Source organism: Olea europaea, unplaced genomic scaffold (assembly GCF_002742605.1).
Source record: "Olea europaea var. sylvestris unplaced genomic scaffold, O_europaea_v1 scaffold537, whole genome shotgun sequence".
NCBI lineage: Eukaryota > Viridiplantae > Streptophyta > Magnoliopsida > Lamiales > Oleaceae > Olea > Olea europaea.
Window position 1 is genome coordinate 515283 of NW_019263695.1, and position 23224 is coordinate 538506.

At 33.2% G+C, this 23224-nt stretch overlaps 2 protein-coding genes, 2 long non-coding RNA genes and 2 other non-coding genes across 7 annotated transcripts; 4 read left to right on the forward strand and 2 right to left on the reverse strand.

Annotated features, from left to right (window-relative positions):
- Positions 1 to 7962: 7962 nt before the first annotated feature.
- TRNAH-GUG lies at positions 7963 to 8034 on the forward strand. Its single transcript has one exon. It is a non-coding gene; the product is annotated as a tRNA-His (tRNA).
- Positions 8035 to 8077: 43 nt separating this feature from the next.
- On the forward strand, positions 8078 to 10605 carry LOC111388917. Of its 2 annotated transcripts, none has more exons than XR_002701652.1 (3): positions 8078 to 8192; positions 10128 to 10273; positions 10367 to 10459. It is a non-coding gene; the product is annotated as an uncharacterized LOC111388917 (long non-coding RNA). The 2 variants fall into 2 exon arrangements; XR_002701651.1 differs by having other exon boundaries at positions 8080 to 8192; positions 10388 to 10605.
- On the reverse strand, positions 8516 to 13896 carry LOC111388916. Its single transcript, XM_023013741.1, has 3 exons — positions 13288 to 13896; positions 11456 to 11623; positions 8516 to 11359 (listed from the first exon to the last, which is right to left on the reverse strand). The coding sequence occupies exons 1-3, from the start codon at positions 13822 to 13824 to the stop codon at positions 9680 to 9682; spliced, it is 2385 nt and encodes a 794-aa protein (XP_022869509.1). The 5' UTR covers positions 13825 to 13896; the 3' UTR covers positions 8516 to 9679.
- Positions 13897 to 17583: 3687 nt separating this feature from the next.
- On the forward strand, positions 17584 to 17655 carry TRNAH-GUG. Its single transcript has one exon. It is a non-coding gene; the product is annotated as a tRNA-His (tRNA).
- A 45-nt stretch (positions 17656 to 17700) lies between these two features.
- On the forward strand, positions 17701 to 20226 carry LOC111388923. The gene is made up of 3 exons (XR_002701653.1): positions 17701 to 17813; positions 19749 to 19894; positions 20009 to 20226. It is a non-coding gene; the product is annotated as an uncharacterized LOC111388923 (long non-coding RNA).
- LOC111388922 lies at positions 18137 to 23218 on the reverse strand. The gene is made up of 3 exons (XM_023013751.1): positions 22910 to 23218; positions 21077 to 21244; positions 18137 to 20980 (listed from the first exon to the last, which is right to left on the reverse strand). Exons 1-3 carry the CDS (start codon positions 23189 to 23191, stop codon positions 19301 to 19303), a joined length of 2130 nt encoding a protein of 709 aa, XP_022869519.1. The 5' UTR covers positions 23192 to 23218; the 3' UTR covers positions 18137 to 19300.
- Positions 23219 to 23224: the final 6 nt, after the last annotated feature.

A 23224-nucleotide genomic window follows, 5' to 3' on the forward strand; every position in this document is an offset into this window, starting at 1 on the left:
TAAATTCATCATCCATACTTCCTATTTCTATTACTATATTCTCTTTTTCTATTTATTTCTTTTCTATTCGAGGCCTTTTTTTTTCTATAAGTTTTTTTAATCTATTTTTTTATCTTTATCTTTATTATTTTCTTTTAATTCTCTAATTTCAATTTTTAATATATTTATATCATTTCTTGTTTCTTTAATTTCATTTCTTAAATCTTGTCCATCATTTATTAAAATTTTTATTAATAATTTTAATTCTTTCATATATTCACTTATTGACATCTTAATTTTTTCTTATTTCTAACTCATAGGTTAATTTGCATCTTTTATTTTTTTTTTATCTATTATTTTTCCAAATTTTCTTTCAGTTGTATCTAGATCTACTAATTCGTAAAATATCTACTCTAAAAACTTAATCTTTCACATTTTAATTTTATTAATTGTCTATTATTTGATATTCTCATTTCTTCTAGTATTAGCATTATATTTCGTATTTCCTCTTGTATTTTTCCATTTTTATAAGTAATTTATTCAATTTTAAACGTGTATTATCACTTGCACTCATACTTTTCTTTGTAATATAAATTATTTTCTTCATCTTCATATATATTAATAATTTGTTTATATGTATATATATCCTTTATTTTTTCTATTATTAATTTTCTTAATATTTGTTCCTTTATTTCTTTAGGCAACTCTTTAATTATTGTTAGTGTCATTATTTTTAATCTATTATGAGTAGGTTTTAAAAATATATAACTACCTCTCTCTTCTTTTAAACGCCAATAATTATCTAATTTTCTTATTTTAATTTTCATGATCTCTATGCTTTTATCAAGATGTAAATATTTGTGTATTATAATCAATTATTATTTTAAAGATGTATAATCTAAACATTCCTTTAATTTTCTAACAGTTAATATGTTATTTATTAAACTTATATAAAATCTAAGTCTAAATCTAAAGATTTTTACTTCTTCAAGTAATCTATTTTTTATAAGTTTTCTCATGATCTCTATGACTCTGATACCAAAAAAGGGGGCTACTTAGAGCGAACAAAAATCAAATAAATCAAATAAAAAAAATAAAAACTATCAAATTTCAGTCAATATTTAATATTAAGGACTAAAATAGAAGATTTCTATATTATAGTGCCTTATTATGTAATATCCAAATGAAAGGCATTTTTGATATGCAAATTGATCAAAGGTCATTTTGGAAAAGTGGCCCTTTTCTAAAGGTTATTTCCATGAATTTCCCTCATCCTAGGGCGCTTACTTCTGCATTATTTTTGAACTTTGTTTGAATTTATAAGGTCATGTGGCACGAATACTCAAATCATTTTTGGTGTTCGAGTTCTTTCAAGTTTTGTTTTAGTAATGCTTTATCATAGATACTTGTAAAAAAAGCAATGTCTTTGAAACTCCCTCAATAAATGTTAATGGCCTAAAATTGGGAATAAGCCATTTGTACAACATGCTTGACAATGGTGTAGGTGTCAAAAAAGTGTTGTTGAGAAAGATAAAGTATTTTTCAAACTGTCCAATGATAACCTGCCACGTAGTATGTTGTCAAAGTTGTTGTAAAAATCATTGTACAACAAGTATGATTCCTAAAATTGAGCTCCTGGCTTGCTCGCTCCTGAGCTCAATTTGACACATCATGTGAGCTCACTTTTTTTCACTTTGTAGCAAGCTGAACACGATTCAATCGCATAGAAATTTTTGGGCTCAACTCACCTATGGGTGAGACAAGTTGACTTGCTGACGCCACGTGAAATAAGAAAATCAAACGAAAACATTAAGAACATGAAATTTGAAATCCACCAAATAATAAAAAGAAGAAACTGACAAATTTTATTAATGAAAAGATGATCAAAACAACGAAATAAGCCCTTACATGGAAACCTAGTTTTTAAGATAACTAAAATTAATGGAAACAAAGTTTAAACAAACTAAAATTTGAAAAGAATTCAAAATGAACTAAATGACAAAAATAGTGCAAAATTTTAAAATTAGTTTTCGAGTTCTAAACAGACTCAAATGGTCAAAATTCATCGTAGGAAAAAGTCATTTGTACATGAGGGTGTGCACTCCGGTGTACACGCCCCTCACATGAGAGGTCGGCTGGAAGCATTTATTGGGCATGGGGCCCCTTCCCATGTGAGGTGCGTGTATATCGGAGTGTACACTCCCGTGCACATATAGCCGAACTGTTCATCGTACGTCATGGTGTAGCGATGAGTATTGCACGTCTCATCGTCCTCTTTTCGGAATAGTATTATGGGCACAATTCAAAATTCGGATGTTTTCTTTCCACCATTACTTTTTCCCAATTTTTCTTCCATCCATTTAACAATATGTTCTACATAACTCGCAAACCTCTTGCCTCGTGAATTTTAAAAATTAATATAATACTTCTATGTTTGATAAATTAAAATTTCAAATTTAGACCACCAAGTGACGACTAGATACCTTCATTGGTAGGTGCCATCAAATCAGCTGGAAAAAGGCCACCAAATAAATAGGTGGCTACTTTTGCAACATGAGCCAACAAGTCCATACCAGCTCACACGGGATTTTTTGAGCACGACTCAGCCCACAACTTGCTTTCAAGGTGAGCCAGCTCACCCCTTTACCCAGAATGAAATTAGAAAGCGAAGTAGTAAAATTGAAGGTAAATAATTTTACATGAAATGTTCTAGTGTTACCGTACAAGAGTGGTTTTAGTGGCTATCCTTAATTCATACAATCATGAATCAACTATAAGTTCAATAAAATGAGGGAAAGTGGCAACTTGCAAGTATCTTTAGGCATCATCATTCAATAATGCTATTCATCACGAGGTGATAACGCAATAGACTCTTAATTCATTATTAAATAAAGTTGTGATACATTAAAAAGTGAATTAAGGGATCATCTAGACTGGTGATCTTTACCAGTGGTGGTGAAATCATTCCTCATTATCACTACTCATTCCCTTGGCCAACATGGTTAAGCCTATTTCGCCCAAGGGCTGCAATTTTGGTCAACAAGCGTGGTCTAGAGAGGATGAAAAAATATAAAAATAAAAATAATCACCAAGAAGTGCTTGTAACACTCATTTATATCCTTTTTTAAGGTAATCAAATATTTTATTAATCAAAAAATAATACACAGAAAGTGTATCACTACTTTAAGCCAGAAAGAAAAAATATAAAATTGGGCAACCCGTCTATATGACTAGTAGCTACAGCATTAAATCAAATATATAATGTCAAATAAAAATAATTTCCTAATTTGCTCTGTTATCCGTATTTGATAATCAAAACAGCCGTTATTTCTTTCTCTCCACACGCTCCATACGATGCAAGCCGAAATAAGGTCTCGCTCAAGTTTGTTATCATTATCACGAAACTTTATCCTCTATGTCTTTAACACGTCTTCTATACTCCTCGACAATATCCAATCCATGTGTTGAGACGTCAGAATGTTGTTCTACAGCAAATATGCAGCATCACAGTTAAAGAATAAGTAGTTAATCGTCTCCCCATCCTTCTTACGCATATAGCGCCACTCTGTAACATAAACATCTTTTATTCGAAGATCACCATTAACACTTGTCCCCTATAAATCATTCAAAGTAAAAATACCACCCTTGCACCTCATACAAAGATGTCAAAAGCAACGCATAATCATCCATTTCTCAATCTTGCAAACCCCATATAAAAACAATGTTCCAACTGTGACTTCCGTTATGTACATCTAAGACATCATTCATCATATTAGACGGCTCCAAAACAATACAATACATATAGGGAAATCTTTCCCTAACAGTTGCTCTCCACACCAACAATCACCCCAAAACTCATTTATATCAATTGAAGATAAATTTATAAAAAGATGAAAGTGTTAAGACATATCTAGCATGAACCTAGAAAAACTAGCTTCAATGAGAAGAACCAGTCCACAGAAAGAATGACGTACACAAAAATTAATACTCCCTAATTGCAATAGAAAATCGATTGCTAAAACCTTTACTTCTTCGTAAATGTTATGACAAAATTACAAAAAACTATTTCTACAATTAACATAGCCTAGTATGTTTCTACTCATTTTGTTGATTCAAAAGATCTAATCCAGATTTTCTGACCTAGTATCCAAGTTCGAGCCCACAGCATACTTGCATTTCCATTACAAAAACATATGGTTACAATTACATTAACATGTCAAGCTTCTCTAGTCGAGAATTCGACTCCTCTGAAAGCAGCTATGTCGACCAGCAAGGGCATCCTGCTCCAGAATTAAAAAAAAATCATGTAATGGAATGTTAGTAGGTAAGTTTGAGTTCAGTACCTCTATTCTGTTCACTTGAACAATGCAGAAGAATCTTTGAGATTTAGTACCTCTATTCCGTTCGATTTGCTTCAATTTCATGAAAAATGTCACATTTGAGGAATTCGTCTTTTGCTTTAGTTATTTGATACGAAAGTGAAAATGAAGTTCGAATTCCATGGCACAAATACTTAAAGCTATTTTTGACCAATTGAGTGGAAAATGCATTCATATGATTTTGGTGGAGTCTTCTTTTCCAATTTACATGAAATTAGCTTGTCTTTTTCACCTTTACAATCAAACGGATCCTTAGAGTGGCATGCCTTGTACCCTATGGACAAGATCCACTAGTTCTTTTGGGCTTAGTGGGTCGGATCGGCTGACAAAACCATTTAATTAGGTTTATATTTTGGTATGCGATGAGTCGAGTTTAATCAAAAAACCGAAAATTAAAAGAGTCAATCGCAATCAAAATCGATGGTTTTGTTTTAATATATTTTCAAGGTTTAAGATTTATCTTTTGGGTAGGGTGGGTGGTACTATTCTATGACTGTTGATATGCTTTGGTAAAGTTGATAAATATACGTAAATAAATAGATCGTGTTTGCCTATTTTGATGTTCATGTCCTAGATGACGTTTAACGTGATATTAGAACATATAAAGGTCCTAAGTTAAAATTTCTTTGTTACATACTTATAGAAATTTTGCACGAGTGACGCCTTTGATGAAAATCATGAATCTGATCTGCAATGAGTGAGGTAGCGTGGTGAAGATTAAGGTTGCCTAAAAAATCTTGTCTGTTTTCTTATTTTGTTTGCTTTTGCAGGGTAAGTTTGACAATAGAGAGGTTATTCAATATGACAAAAACTTAAATTGACAGTTCAACCAAAAATTTGGATAAACATTGATTGAGTTCTGCTAATAGCAAAGATCAACTATCAATGCTATAGAACAATGTCGTGTGGTTAAAAAGTAGGTAGAAATAGAGTGTCATACAAAATGTGTGGATAATATTAAAGTTTGACTAAATTATAAGCAATTATAGCCCATATTTGATTCTTATTATTTTAAAAATTCATTTTTCCAAAACTCATTTTCAACCACATTTTTTTTAATAAAATAATATTGCACACAAATCCAAAACTTTTTTTTTTAATTTTTAACCACACATTTTCCATCAATCTACTATTCAAAATGCATTATTTCTCTTAAAATGGGGATTAAACAAAACGATAATTTTTGACAAACATGGGCTGAACAAACCTATTTCTAAAATTCGTGGGTATTTTAAGAATTAACGTGATGTTAGGAGCGTTCATTGTTCCAAAAATTTTGGCTGCATCAATGCTTCATACTTGTGGTGGATATAGTAATGTGCATCTTCTAAACTTTAGAGGCAAGGATTTGGAAATAAACATGTGGTCTTCCAATGGGGGAAACAGATTGTATATAAGCAACATTCATAAATCCACCCATTTGATCCTCGTATCAAACATAAGAAGCATGTCAACAGCATGAGGATACTTTACAAGTGACGATTTTAGTTTGTAAAACCTAATAAAATTTACAATTTCCTTGGAATCAAAAGAACTTGAAATGACTTAAAATTGACGATTTCCTATCCCCTATTCTTGTAGAAATGTATAATTATAATATTCACTCGGAAAATAAACTTTTTATTGAACACCGAGTGGCAAAAGGAAAACGCAATTTGCTAAAATTTCAGCTAATTAGAAAAGTATGCTATAGACAATAAACAAAAAACCAACATAAGTACTCTCGAGAAGCTATTCCAGCAACGGCAAGTCGTTTCCCTTTTGAGTCTAGTTCCGCCTTAACCAACCAACAATCAGCCAAACATACCTCCACATTTTCCCAAGAAAAATTAAGAAATTATTATGATGATGTACAAAATGGCATAATGTTTCGTGATTCAAACTTACTGTTTTCTGAAAGTTGGACTTTGGAGCGTTACTTTTCTTGTTTTTGTTGCTGTCATCTACGAGTTTATAAGGAGTCAAAGTAGAGCACGGAGGGGTTGTGCTCGTAGCTATAGCTTTGGAAGTAGGCATAGGCGGCGGATCGCTAGGATCTCGAGATTTGAATCGCTGGGTACAAGGCTTAGGAAGAGGAGGCGGTGTAGCGATGACGGGCGGGAGTGGCTCAGAATGGCTACAACTACGGTCGCGACGCATGAATTCACGGCAATCCATATTTGTAATTGATTTCACGATACTATTTTGGGTCATGCTACGCGACCACATTTGTTAATACATCGATTGACACATCACACTCACATAAGGAGGTCGACATTATTTTATGGATTTATCTACTTGTACATTATAGCACCCATTATGGATACCATAATGTACACCTAGCATCCTCCTTATTTTATTGGCTCGGGACTCACACCTCGATCGTGAGAGATGTGTCATCCCTTGTGTCAACAAATGTGGTTATTTGGCATTTTCCTACTATTTTATACTTCGTCTGGTGAGTACGGAGTGCCTTCGATTAGTTAATTTCACCAAATGGTCACTGAAATTTAAATTAAATTTTAAATTGGTCACGAAGTATTATTGTGACCTTTTTAATCACTAAAATTAAATAATATTATATAATTTGTTACCTCGTTATAAGCAACAAGCAACAGCTCTAGATCCAGCATCCATTAAACCTTGAATTTTGCTAGTTGTACAAATAGAGGTTGAGAATTTCGATTAACAAACTCCTCACATTAGGGGGCTCATGATTTTCTTAAACCTTTATGTGAACTAACAATCGTTTTAACCAATATCATGAAATTACAAATCTTCAAAATAAAGCTTGATTATGAGGGGAAAGAAAAAACTCAAATAATTTCTTTTCACTTTGGTCATGTTTGATCCACATTCTTTTAAAAAAATATATTTTTAAATAGTAATTTGATATTATTTTAATTACACATTTTCAATAAAATAATATTACATGCAAATTCAAAATATTTCTTTAATTTTTAACCACGATTTTTCATCAATATACTATTCAAAAATGCATTCTTATGAAAATAATGTGACTCAAACAAGGACTTTATTTTTCTCTTTGGTGTTTAGTTATTAACGTTAGTGCATGACGCAAACAACATATTCGGTTCCATTCTCAAGGTGTATTTGCATTTATGTGTGCATCACGATATAGTGAGGGCAAACAATGTCTCAAGAAAAGTGACTTAATAGTTCATAACGTGCTTTGAAGCTTAAAGTTAATCATCTCATTTATTTTTCTTACAATCCAACTTCTACCATTGCTTTGCGCCATAACTTGAAAAGTTTTTCTAACGTAGTTTGTCAAAGTAGGAGTATAAATGGGACTCCAAGTCAACTTGACATGTCACATATTCTTGTTAGTGTATTTAATAGATTGAAACAAACTAACTAGTTTGAAAAAATAATTTAGATGATTAAAGTAATATAACATTTCTAAGTAGGGAAGTAATAGCATGTGGATTAAGTTGTACATTTCTAAAATTTTGATTTTCCCATCTCCAAGTATTAATAAATATCATTTTAGAAGGTCAAGTTTTTTCTCCCTTTCCGAAAGAACAAACCATTATTTATTTAATTATTTTTCTGCTCTTAGTGTAAATGATTTAAAAAATATTAGGTAGCATGAGAATCACTTGTGGCTGTAGTTTAGTGGTAAGAATTCCACGTTGTGGCCGTGGAGACCTGGGCTCGAATCCCAGCAGCCACAAAATTTTTGCATTTTGCCTTTTCTATTTCTTCTGTATTTGTCCTGCCGAAACGACGACGTATTTTCTTCACTCATTCGTAAACGGCGTAGCATCTACGAAATCAAAATATCCCGGGTCAGAAATCATTCGCCTACGACGCATCACCTCTAGCCATCGTGTAAGATACTCAGTTATTCACCAATCACCTGTGGTTTTACATTTGACGATCGGAATCTATGTTTTTGTTTTTGGGTTTCTGTTCAGTTTCTTTATTGTTAGTTAAATGCAAATAAATTGTATAGATATATCCTTGGAACTAGCGAAATCCGTTTATTTAACTATCTTGTTATACTCTTTAGTTTTTGCGATTCATTCTTTTGCTGGTCATAAAATAATTACCTCAACTCAGTGTGCTGTAACATCAGGAATGCCATTAGAAAATCAATAAAATTTCATAATTTTAGTTTAAATTGTTGAAGCAAATGTATGTATTTACTCTCGTGTATTGGATTGATTCCTGCTTGAAATTTCTACTCTGTTCGAACAATTGCGCGGGAATTTGCTATATTGTAGGAATTCATTGTGAAAATAAATCAAAAACACAATTCCTCTCTCTAGATTTATTTTTTATTTTATATTTTGCAACTTTCTAAAGGGTTTTATATTTCATTAACCACCAATTAGTTCCCCCTTTGCAAGATATATCCTGATAAAACTGTCAAAACAAAAGATCAAGGAGATTAGTTTCTCTCCATGGCATCAGCTTTCTTGGATGCTGTGTTTGAGAAATGATGGATGAATGTGTGGGAGCACCTCTTGTTTTGAAAAGATATATCCATGGCATCATCTTTCTTGGATGCTATTGTTTGTGATGAAAAGGATCAACTCGACATGGTCAAGTAGGGCAATTTGTTGGTTGAGTGGACCGATACTTGGAAGATTACTTTTAGTGAGTAGATACTCCGTCAACTTTTAAGTGAAAGAAGCTTTTTTTTTCCACGTGCAGGGCAGCTCTTCACACTGTACCGAGGCAGGTCCCACATCGATTAAAAAAAAAAATTGTGGGGCCCCGTCCCATGTGTGTTGCCCTGCAGGGGCCTGTGAAACAGCCCTCTGTACGTGCAGCATCTCTCTTCAAATCAACGCTGTTTAAAAGAATTGGCATTTCTTGGTATCTTTATATGTGTGCTGGTGCTTATTATTTTGTGGTGGCTGACCTTAAATATGAAGGCAATTGAGGTGCTTTTTTTTGCATCTTCTGTTGTATGTGTGTGATGTCAACTTAGCTTTGTTGACGTTTTTGTTATTTTCATTAACAAACGTGTATTTGAAGTAGTAAGATCTTTGCCTGGACAGTGATTAAGATTCACCGCTAGTGCATTAGATAATAATCTTGGACAATATAATTCTTCAGAACAATAATTTCCCCCCCTGTATAAGATTTTTTCTTTGTTCTGTGCTTCTTTAATTTTTCATAAGTTTCTTCTGATATCAATTGCATACATACTATTTTCATATATGTCAATCTAATTTTGTGCCACTGAAGAGGCATTAGCTATCTGTACTACTATAAATCGTTATTTGCCTATAGTTATCAACCGCTGCCACCCTATTTACTTTTGCATTGGTGTTACATCAAAGTCCCCTGAAAAAACATCAAAGTTTCTATTGCCTTGAATGATACTCCCATTGGGCTAGTTCCTTTATGCCTATCTCAAAATCTTGTATTTCTTTCCTCAAAATACTGATGCAAAATCCCAAGGCACCTGAACAGAGAACCATTCTTCCTCTAATGTCTTTCTTGCCTTCATTATCCTCCTTTTCAGCATGCTCAGCGTACCTTAGAATCTTGTTTGACTCTCCATCCTCCATAATCGGATCACTAAACGAGTTTTGGTTTTGGAGTTTTCCCTCCTCTAGTTCTTGGATTGTTTTCTCATCTGGTTCTGTAGAGACTACAGATGACTCCCTCAAACTGGCCTTTTCAAGACATCGCAGTGACGAGCTTAAAGTTTCCTGGAAATCTCCCATAGCATTATTTAAATTCTCCTGTAGTTCCCCGCGAGCAACACTGCAACTCTCTGGTAGTTCTGAAAGTATTTTCAAATTGTAGATGATGAAGTACAATACATCCACTATATTTGACAAAGATCCGACGAGCTTCTGGTAGCAAGAACTACGAAAGGGCAAATACCAGAAATCAGGTTCTGAGTCTGCGTCTGCTGTGGATCTCTCCAGCTCAACGACAAGGGATTTCAGGTTTTCTTGATTCTTTCTAAATTCATGAAATGTTGAAGATGGCTGGTCTTTTTGCCCACAATACAAACCTATATGTTTTATGCAATCTTGAAGTGTGATCAGGCTCTGATGTAGATGACTCTTTGCAAGAGTGGCTGCTCTGGTTGGCTGCATAAAAAGCTCTACGACAATGAAACAAGATAGCCCAATTAGAACCTCGGTGAGTCTGATAATGGCAAATTCACTTGGAGTCCCATAATTTTTTCTTCCCAGTATCAATAATGCTCCTATGGCGGATGATGTTCCTCCTGTTTGGCCATACATACGACTGTGCCTCAGAAAGCCGGTAAAAATGATCCAAGGAACAAGGGCTAAGAAACGTAGTTCTGCATAGTTTTGGAAAAGAAAGCAACAGAGAACGCCGTAGACCGATCCAATTGCAGTCCCTTGTGCTCTGGTATTTGCTATTGTGAACACTGCATGTCTTCCTGTTACAAAACTGATGGCAATTGTGAGACCTGACCAGCACCCATTTTCTTTGTTAAACATCAAACCAAATAGCACAGCCAGCCCCAAAGAAAGTGAACACTTGAATGCAAATACCAATCTTTCTTTATCCATAAGCTTCTTGATCCAACTTCTAAAGGCATTTCTGATGGCAAACACTGCAGGGTCTTGTTGAGTTTGGACTTCAACAGGGGATATGCGAGTACCTAAAGAAGACTCTTGTTTTCGTCTCACAGTCGAATCATCCAGGAACATTTCTATGCAGGAGAAGAAGAAAAGGACCGACTTGTTCATTATGGACATCGATTCAAGTGGCAAGAGAATCTTTTCCATCACCACTCCAGCTGCTTCGGGTGCTGTCATCGAATTGAAAGGCGAGAAACATCTGGCCTGCTCTGTTTTCAGACCAAGCTGCATCGACACACCTTGTATGACCTTAGAGAGCTCTTCTTGATGAACCCCACCCACCGGAAAGGCTGCAGAAGAGATTAGAGCATTCTCTATTCCCCTCATTGGCATTTCCACGGATTGTAATCTCACTCCTGGATTGAAATCGGGTTTCCAGTGTCTGCTGCAAGGTCTCTCCCACTGCATCGCTGGCTGTCGAAGAAAATAGCGATTTCAGAAGTAATTCGAAAAACCAAAATTCTAGCATATTTTTATCCTAATGTCAGATTTAGCTTACTGACAAATTACCTGTAAGATTCTGATACTATTCAAAAGTTTGCTCCCGGTTTCTGCAAATGGCTTGACTTGAGAGAGAAGTTCCATTTTGGCTTGATTGTTGGGGGCACTGAAAGCTTTCAAGTAGAGATTCATCCTCTCTGAACCATTTTCAGCATATACTCTGCACAATTTGTGTACCTGTCGGCATTAGGAATATTAGCAACTAACATGTCAGGTGCAAATTGGAACAGCATTTCCCAGCATTCATAATTCTCATTTGGTTAGCTGATTAGACAGGGACGAACAGGTTGTGTATGTGAAATTTAAAAAAGAAATAAAATTAAAGTAATCAAATTGAAATAAAAATAAATAAAATTAATCAATGTAAAATTTTGCTTGAAATTCAGTGCTGGGGGGATGGACAAAATCACATTTTAGTTATTGAAGGTTATTTTAAATAAATAAATGTATTCTATCTTGGAAAATTGGGTAATTTTAGATGAGATAATTCAATATAGTATAAGAGTTAATAAAGGATTTGAGTTGAAGCTTCATTGTTTGGTTCTCATTATTTTCAAAATGCATTTTTCTAAATTTTATTTTTAATCATACACCATTCAATAAAATAATGTTATATGCAAATTCAAAACCTTTCATTATTTTTTAACTATACATTCTAAACTAAAATGCTATTTCAAAATGCATTTTGTTGAGAAAATGGGACTCGATCAGGTTCTAAATCTTTTTATCGTCTATTTATGAAAGTAGGCAAGTGTAGGATGTGTAAAAAGAAATAGATGAGTGCATGTTGATGACTAGTTTAAATGAATCGAGCTCCTATTTAATAATGATTATAATCTAGATTTTAATTTAAGTCAAAATTAACAATTAATTTCAATCACATATTTCAAGAGAGTCATAATTTTTCAACCACACATTTTATTGACTTTTATTAAAATCTATTAAAAATCTGATTTTAATCCCTACCAAATAAGGATCAAATATTCTTTGAAAATTTAAACTTTAAACTAAGTATTTTATTGTCATGTTGAATTTACTTCAGAGATCATTCATATGTCCTTTGCATTTGGTTTATTTTTATTTTTATTATCTATCTATTTATTTATTTATTTATTTTTGGAGATCTACTATTTATAACTAGAATAAAAGGGATTGTTTGACAAATATTTTAATAAAAGTTTTAGCAAATTTTGATTAAAAAAAATGATAAAATATGTGGTTGAAATGTTGATAAAAATTTCTTCATTTCATGAAATGTGCAATTAAAATTAAAGTTAGACTAAATTAAAAGTTCATAAAATTTTAATAAAAGTTTTATCAAACAACCTTTAAAACTGCAATCCGCCCAAAAGTAGAATGACCAAACATTGAGCACAATGTATTGACATTTAATGGAAGCAAATTCTAATCTAATACATGCCGCTACTCAATAGTCATTAAACTATCTCTCGTACGTACTTATTGATTAAGATTTATAACAACCTTAATACAAATTTGGCACAAACAGTTGCGTTTGTGCACCAAATTAAACCATATAAAGTATTTAGTATGAAATTAGAGTAACTAATAATATCAGTAGTCTATACTATTTTTATCGTATCTGATCTAAACTATATAACAAATTTAATAGTGCAATTTTTTTTTTTTACGTGCGTGCTAAAAAAAAAGGTTTTTCACCTTAATATAATACTATAATCAAACACAATTTACTCTAATTTTTACTAATTCATTATATGATCTAATTTGGTGATTCAAACTCAACCTAATAAATTAGAAGAGTGAGCATGAGAATACGTGCGCATGTTTGTGTGGGCAAATTCAAGTTTTCGAGTGTGGCATACCTCATAGCAAGCCATCAAAGGGCATGGAAGCAATAAGGCTAAAACGGAAGCCATAGCACCGAGGAAAGTACTCGATGCAACGTATAAAGGGTGCATGTAACTAACATTCGTACTATCATAACAACCAACGGTAAACGCCACAACAATTTGCCCGAAAGCGATCCGTTTGGACGTCAAATGTGTCGACTCCGGCAGCACCACCAGGAATGACGACAGTGCCACTGCCAGAGCTGCCACGCCGCTGGATAACAAGCCGGGGCCAAGCAACCATAAGCTGAGCATTGAAAGCGGGACTACTTGGATTGTAGCATAAAATGCATGCCAGAAGCCTCTTAGTGTGTCACCAAGTGTGGCATCACCCACTATTAGTACGGCTGTTAAGTAACAGAAAGCTGGGAACTTTATTTTTTTTCTGACTGATTCTGGGCCGTAGAGGGTGGTGCCACCCACTATGACGCATGCCAAGGCGGCCCTAAAAGCAGAGTGGAGCCGCATGCGCCATATAATCCGGCCACGCTCCGCCACTGTACTTGCCATTGGCCTTGAAACTTAAAAACAGAGGAGGGAGAGTTGTGAATATCTATCTGTATACCACTTGACAAAACCAAAAAGAACAGTGTCAAAAAAAATAACAAGAAACTGGAGCCTGGAGGGGTATTTATTGGGGAGAATATATTTATTAACCAGGAAGATTAATTTAATTAACTTTTCAAAAACTTAATGTTAAAAAAAAAAAAATCCTATTGTGATGTTGACAATGTTATTCCCAGAAAATAGGACAGTTTTTTCCATTGTCCATCTCCAACCCTCACCAAATTTTGCACCATTTTGCACCAAATCTTGCACTTAGCTAAAATTCATCTCCAATTATTACACCAAAAATTACATCAAATGAACAGTATTTAACAATTTTCTTCCCTTTTTTTATTCTTTATAATTTACTTATTTGAAATATTATTTATTTAATTATTTCATAAATACATAAATTACTAAATAAATAATTATGTTAGATTACGGAAAAGATTAAATTCATTAATAAATATAAAAAAAATAGAACAATTAATAAAAATACTACAACAACGAAAATATGAAATCATAGTGCAATGCATTTCGAATTTGGATAGGCGATATTACAAAATCGCTAAATTTTTGCAATTTAATTCTCAGAATTCATATGTTCATTCTACAAATGATCGATTAATGCATTTTGAAGTGCAATGTGAGTTTCTTTATCCTTGATTTATTTATGACGAGCAACTATATGTATGTATCCTTATGTATCCTTTTTTTAAAAATAAAATTAGATTATCGTATGTATGTCGCTATTTAATATATTTTATGTTAACTTTAATAAATAATCGTATTTTATGTATTTTATCCTTAATATTAATAAAAATAAGAATAATAATTTATTGTATTAAAACATATATAGCACAAATAACATAAATACCCTAAACAAATTTATTTGGGAAATGTTAAATTACGGCAAAAGGGACATTTTACACTTGCACCATTTTGATGAAAAATTGTGTAAAGTGAATAGTGTTGCACCAACATTTTACACTTGCACCATTTTGCACCAAAATGGTGCAAAGTTTGGTATTGGGTTGGAGCACCTTTGCACCAAAAAATGGTGCAAAATGGTGTAATGGTGTCATGGTTGGAAATGCCCTAAGTCCATGTTCGACCAATCTTAAAAAATTTACTTATAAGTAAAAAGGTATTAGAGAAAAAGTTTCTTTTATTGATTAAAGTGATAATAATTATATTATTTATTCTGAAAGTAACATCTACTTTACTTTAAAAAGTAACAATGGTGACAACTAGGAAGGCCAAAGTCGTAGCCCCTTTTTGAAGGGTGAATAGTATTATGGTTTTCTTGGAAATTTTATTGCAGCTGATTTCTGTAAAATGCAATTAGGCGTAGGTTTCGTGCCCAAAGAAGAGAGGTGAAAAGACGTCGAACCAGCCAATATTATGATATTACCAGGTAACTAATTTATTACATTATTGCTATGGTCATTACATGTCAATTTCAGAATGGAATTATACAAAATAATTATAGTTATTTGTAGATCATTCATCGGATTTAAACCATTTTACTATTTAAGAATGTTTCTAAATTCAAATTTGATCAAGCAAAGAAATTTTAGAGGTCACAAAAACAGTCCAATATCGAGTTAATCTCATAGCCGAGCTAGAAATTTAGGTAGAGGAAGAAAATGTTTTGGATGGATGAAATGTTTATGTTATTGTATAAAATTTTGAAAAATGAATTTGATGTTGGCGCAGATCATCAATAGCTAGGCTGACTTATAAGTTGAGAAAAAATATAAAGTTGACGATCTAATTTGGCAAAATGGTCAACGGTCTACATGAAATTGAAGTAAACATTTTCGACTCCCTTAATTCGTTTACCCTATTTCCCTCCCAGTGTTTAAATTGCCTTAGAATTATGTTTAAGAAAATGTAAATCAGCTTCTGAATTATGTAATTTTAATGATATATGGAAACTAAACTGAAATGTTGGTTGACTTTGATAAGTTGAAAACAGACAAGAAAGTAGATTGCTATTTGGACTTACTTGGAATAAGTCAATAAACTTTAGAGTCATTATATTCATATTAGATTTATGTTCCAAAAGTTCTTAGTCTTTGCACATTGTAACACTTTTAGTCCAAAAAGTTTTTCGATGCAATCTTATGCACAACATTTCATTAATTAGAGCATCTCATCTCTAATAATGATTTCTGTACAAAAAGTTCATTGGAAGGACATAAAATACTTATTTGACGATCACTTTTTAAAATTGAATAAATGTAAAAGTATTATAAAGTATTTTTCCTTCACTTGGAAGGTACGTAATCATATTCTACAGAAATCATCATCAAGAACAAGATATGAAAGGTCGAAAATAAGCAATTGAGAAAAAATTAAGTATATAAATATTACAATGAGAAAGAGTTGAAAATTTTAAATACATTTAAAATATGGTTTAAAAAATAAAATTTGTGGGGCAAATATTATTACTCTCAAGCATTAAACTCCCATTGCATTTATTCCCACTTCTTACAGCACATTGGGATTTGCTAAATTAGTTTTAGCCACATTATTTTGAAAGAATATATTTTGTATTAGTAGATAAATGGAGAATGTATGGTCAAAAAATGAGACAAAGTTTTGAATTTGCGTGTAGTATTATTTTATTGAAAAACGTGTAGTTGAAATGATATCAAATCACTATTTAAGATTTTTTTTTTTTTTTTTTTTTGTGGATCAAACAAAGCCCAATGAAAAGACAAGGGTTAGACAACAGTTCAGAATAATTCATTTTAGAGGAAATTGTTTGAAATGTCCACTTTCACGTGTTCATTTGTAAAAATGTTCACTTTCACAAATCCTTGCAAAAATATTCATTTTGAAATATTTTTTTTTTATCAAAATACCTCTATGAACAATTTATGATTTCACACAAAGACAATAAATTGACATTTTTGCAAAAAATTTATTGGTCAATAAATTTTTGACACATAATCTGCCATATTTATTTAAAAAATGTACATGTCAAATAACAATTAATGTTATTTTTCTCATTAACACAGAAACGTTGAGAATTACATTTCAAGTATAGAGAATTGTCATATTTGGAATGAAATGTCATTCTAAAGATTTAAAATGTCGAGAACAATATTTGAAATGTCGAGAGCATTTTTAATATTTTGATTTGATATGTGTACTTTTAAAATATAAACCGGATTCAAATATCGAGAATGACATTTAAAATGTCGAGAACATCATTTTAATGTAACTTATCATGAAATGTACTTTTCGAAATCCGCAACAAATTGAAAAAAAAATTGCTTCTTTTTTCATAAAGGGCATAATAGACAATTTAGTGCTAAATTTAAAAAGTGAACATTTTTCAATTGATACTTTTTCTAACGTAGTTTGTCAAAGTAGTAGTATAAATGGGACTCCAAGTCAACTTGACATGTCACATATTCTTGTTAGTGTATTTAATAGATTGAAACAAACTAACTAGTTTGAAAAAATAATTTAGATGATTAAAGTAATATAACATTTCTAAGTAGGGAAGTAATAGCATGTGGATTAACTTGTACATTTCTAAAATTTTGATTTTCCCATCTCCAAGTATTAATAAATATCATTTTAGAAGGTCAAGTTTTTTCTCCCTTTCCGAAAGAACAAACCATTATTTATTTAATTATTTTTCTGCTCTTAGTGTAAGTGATTTAAAAAATATTTATTTTAAAGTATGTAGCATGAGAATCACTTGTGGCTGTAGTTTAGTGGTAAGAATTCCACGTTGTGGCCGTGGAGACCTGGGCTCGAATCCCAGCAGCCACAAAATTTTTGCATTTTGCCTTTTCTATTTCTTCTGTATTTGTCCTGCCGAAACGACGACGTATTTTCTTCACTCATTCGTAAACGGCGTAGCATCTACGAAATCAAAATATCCCGGGTCAGAAATCATTCGCCTACGACGCATCACCTCTAGCCATCGTGTAAGATACTCAGTTATTCACCAATCACCTGTGGTTTTACATTTGACGATCGGAATCTATGTTTTTGTTTTTGGGTTTCTGTTCAGTTTCTTTATTGTTAGTTAAATGCAAATAAATTGTATAGATATATCCTTGGAACTAGCGAAATCCGTTTATTTAACTATCTTGTTATACTCTTTAGTTTTTGCGATTCATTCTTTTGCTGGTCATAAAATAATTACCTCAACTCAGTGTGCTGTAACATCAGGAATGCCATTAGAAAATCAATAAAATTTCATAATTTTAGTTTAAATTGTTGAAGCAAATGTATGTATTTACTCTCGTGTATTGGATTGATTCCTGCTTGAAATTTCTACTCTGTTCGAACAATTGCGCGGGAATTTGCTATATTGTAGGAATTCATTGTGAAAATAAATCAAAAACACAATTCCTCTCTCTAGATTTATTTTTTATTTTATATTTTGCAACTTTCTAAAGGGTTTTATATTTCATTAACCACCAATTAGTTCCCCCTTTGCAAGATATATCCTGATAAAACTGTCAAAACAAAAGATCAAGGAGATTAGTTTCTCTCCATGGCATCAGCTTTCTTGGATGCTGTGTTTGAGAAATGATGGATGAATGTGTGGGAGCACCTCTTGTTTTGAAAAGATATATCCATGGCATCATCTTTCTTGGATGCTATTGTTTGTGATGAAAAGGATCAACTCGACATGGTCAAGTAGGGCAATTTGTTGGTTGAGTGGACCGATACTTGGAAGATTACTTTTAGTGAGTAGATACGCCGTCAACTTTTAAGTGAAAGAAGCTTTTTTTTTCCACGTGCAGGGCAGCTCTTCACACTGTACCGAGGCAGGTCCCACATCGATTAAAAAAAAAAATTGTGGGGCCCCGTCCCATGTGTGTTGCCCTGCAGGGGCCTGTGAAACAGCCCTCTGTACGTGCAGCATCTCTCTTCAAATCAACGCTGTTTAAAAGAATTGGCATTTCTTGGTATCTTTATATGTGTGCTGGTGCTTATTATTTTGTGGTGGCTGACCTTAAATATGAAGGCAATTGAGGTGCTTTTTTTTGCATCTTCTGTTGTATGTGTGTGATGTCAACTTAGCTTTGTTGACGTTTTTGTTATTTTCATTAACAAACGTGTATTTGAAGTAGTAAGATCTTTGCCTGGACAGTGATTAAGATTCACCGCTAGTGCATTAGATAATAATCTTGGACAATATAATTCTTCAGAACAATAATTTCCCCCCCTGTATAAGATTTTTTCTTTGTTCTGTGCTTCTTTAATTTTTCATAAGTTTCTTCTGATATCAATTGCATACATACTATTTTCATATATGTCAATCTAATTTTGTGCCACTGAAGAGGCATTAGCTATCTGTACTACTATAAATCGTTATTTGCCTATAGTTATCAACCGCTGCCACCCTATTTACTTTTGCATTGGTGTTACATCGAAGTCCCCTGAAAAAACATCAAAGTTTCTATTGCCTTGAATGATACTCCCATTGGGCTAGTTCCTTTATGCCTATCTCAAAATCTTGTATTTCTTTCCTCAAAATACTGATGCAAAATCCCAAGGCACCTGAACAGAGAACCATTCTTCCTCTAATGTCTTTCTTGCCTTCATTATCCTCCTTTTCAGCATGCTCAGCGTACCTTAGAATCTTGTTTGACTCTCCATCCTCCATAATCGGATCACTAAACGAGTTTTGGTTTTGGAGTTTTCCCTCCTCTAGTTCTTGGATTGTTTTCTCATCTGGTTCTGTAGAGACTACAGATGACTCCCTCAAACTGGCCTTTTCAAGACATCGCAGTGACGAGCTTAAAGTTTCCTGGAAATCTCCCATAGCATTATTTAAATTCTCCTGTAGTTCCCCGCGAGCAACACTGCAACTCTCTGGTAGTTCTGAAAGTATTTTCAAATTGTAGATGATGAAGTACAATACATCCACTATATTTGACAAAGATCCGACGAGCTTCTGGTAGCAAGAACTACGAAAGGGCAAATACCAGAAATCAGGTTCTGAGTCTGCGTCTGCTGTGGATCTCTCCAGCTCAACGACAAGGGATTTCAGGTTTTCTTGATTCTTTCTAAATTCATGAAATGTTGAAGATGGCTGGTCTTTTTGCCCACAATACAAACCTATATGTTTTATGCAATCTTGAAGTGTGATCAGGCTCTGATGTAGATGACTCTTTGCAAGAGTGGCTGCTCTGGTTGGCTGCATAAAAAGCTCTACGACAATGAAACAAGATAGCCCAATTAGAACCTCGGTGAGTCTGATAATGGCAAATTCACTTGGAGTCCCATAATTTTTTCTTCCCAGTATCAATAATGCTCCTATGGCGGATGATGTTCCTCCTGTTTGGCCATACATACGACTGTGCCTCAGAAAGCCGGTAAAAATGATCCAAGGAACAAGGGCTAAGAAACGTAGTTCTGCATAGTTTTGGAAAAGAAAGCAACAGAGAACGCCGTAGACCGATCCAATTGCAGTCCCTTGTGCTCTGGTATTTGCTATTGTGAACACTGCATGTCTTCCTGTTACAAAACTGATGGCAATTGTGAGACCTGACCAGCACCCATTTTCTTTGTTAAACATCAAACCAAATAGCACAGCCAGCCCCAAAGAAAGTGAACACTTGAATGCAAATACCAATCTTTCTTTATCCATAAGCTTCTTGATCCAACTTCTAAAGGCATTTCTGATGGCAAACACTGCAGGGTCTTGTTGAGTTTGGACTTCAACAGGGGATATGCGAGTACCTAAAGAAGACTCTTGTTTTCGTCTCACAGTCGAATCATCCAGGAACATTTCTATGCAGGAGAAGAAGAAAAGGACCGACTTGTTCATTATGGACATCGATTCAAGTGGCAAGAGAATCTTTTCCATCACCACTCCAGCTGCTTCGGGTGCTGTCATCGAATTGAAAGGCGAGAAACATCTGGCCTGCTCTGTTTTCAGACCAAGCTGCATCGACACACCTTGTATGACCTTAGAGAGCTCTTCTTGATGAACCCCACCCACCGGAAAGGCTGCAGAAGAGATTAGAGCATTCTCTATTCCCCTCATTGGCATTTCCACGGATTGTAATCTCACTCCTGGATTGAAATCGGGTTTCCAGTGTCTGCTGCAAGGTCTCTCCCACTGCATCGCTGGCTGTCGAAGAAAATAGCGATTTCAGAAGTAATTCGAAAAACCAAAATTCTAGCATATTTTTATCCTAATGTCAGATTTAGCTTACTGACAAATTACCTGTAAGATTCTGATACTATTCAAAAGTTTGCTCCCGGTTTCTGCAAATGGCTTGACTTGAGAGAGAAGTTCCATTTTGGCTTGATTGTTGGGGGCACTGAAAGCTTTCAAGTAGAGATTCATCCTCTCTGAACCATTTTCAGCATATACTCTGCACAATTTGTGTACCTGTCGGCATTAGGAATATTAGCAACTAACATGTCAGGTGCAAATTGGAACAGCATTTCCCAGCATTCATAATTCTCATTTGGTTAGCTGATTAGACAGGGACGAACAGGTTGTGTATGTGAAATTTAAAAAAGAAATAAAATTAAAGTAATCAAATTGAAATAAAAATAAATAAAATTAATCAATGTAAAATTTTGCTTGAAATTCAGTGCTGGGGGGATGGACAAAATCACATTTTAGTTATTGAAGGTTATTTTAAATAAATAAATGTATTCTATCTTGGAAAATTGGGTAATTTTAGATGAGATAATTCAATATAGTATAAGAGTTAATAAAGGATTTGAGTTGAAGCTTCATTGTTTGGTTCTCATTATTTTCAAAATGCATTTTTCTAAATTTTATTTTTAACCATACACCATTCAATAAAATAATGTTATATGCAAATTCAAAACCTTTCATTATTTTTTAACTATACATTCTAAACTAAAATGCTATTTCAAAATGCATTTTGTTGAGAAAATGGGACTCAATCAAGTTCTAAATCTTTTTATCGTCTATTTATGAAAGTAGACAAGTGTAGGATGTGTAAAAAGAAATAGATGAGTGCATGTTGATGACTAGTTTAAATAAATCGAGCTCCTATTTAATAATGATCAGAATCTAGATTTTAATTTAAGTCAAAATTAATAATTAATTTCAACCACATATTTCAAGGGAGTCATAATTTTTCAACCACACGTTTTATTAACTTTTATTAAAATCTATGAAAAATCTGATTTTAATCCCTACCAAATAAGTTTCGAATATTCTTTGAAAATTTAAACTTTAAACTAAGTATTTTATTGTCATGTTGAATTTACTTCAGAGATCATTCATATGTCCTTTGCATTTGGTTTATTTTTATTATTATTATCTATTTATTTATTTTTGGAGATCTACTATTTATAACTAGAATAAAAGGGATTGTTTGACATATATTTTGACAAAAGTTTTAGCAAATTTTGATTAAAAAAAATAAAAAAATAAAAAATTGATAAAATATGTGGTTGAAATGATAAAATTTGTACGTTTCATGAAATGTGCAATTTAAATTAAAGTTAGACTAAAATAAAAGTTCATAAAATTTTAATAAAAGTTTTATCAAACAACCTTTAAAACTGCAATCCGCCCAAAAGTAGAATGACCAAACATTGAGCACAATGTATTGACATTTAATGGAAGCAAATTCTAATCTAATACATGCCGCTACTCAATAGTCATTAAACTATCTCTCGTACGTACTTATTGATTAAGATTTATAACAACGTTAATACAACAATTTGGCACAAACAGTTGCGTTTGTGCACCAAATTAAACCATATAAAGTATTTAGTATGAAATTAGAGTAACTAATAATATCAGTAGTCTACACTATTTTTATCGTATCTGATCTAAACTATATAACAAATTTAATAGTGCAAATTTTTTTTTTACGTGCGTGCTAAAAAAAAAGGTTTTTCACCTTAATATAATACTATAATCAAACACAATTTACTCTAATTTTTACTAATTCATTTTATGATCTAATTTGGTGATTCAAACTCAACCTAATAAATTAGAAGAGTGAGCATGAGAATACGTGCGCATGTTTGTGTGGGCAAATTCAAGTTTTCGAGTGTGGCATACCTCATAGCAAGCCATCAAAGGGCATGGAAGCAATAAGGCTAAAACGGAAGCCATAGCACCAAGGAAAGTACTCGATGCAACGTATAAAGGGTGCATGTAACTAACATTCGTACTATCATAACAACCAACGGTAAACACCACAACAATTTGCCCGAAAGCGATCCGTTTGGACGTCAAATGTGTCGACTCCGGCAGCGCCACCATGAATGACGACAGTGCCACTGCCAGAGCCGCCACGCCGCTGGATAACAAGCCGGGGCCAAGCAACCATAAGCTGAGCATTGAAAGCGGGACTACTTGGATTGTAGCATAAAA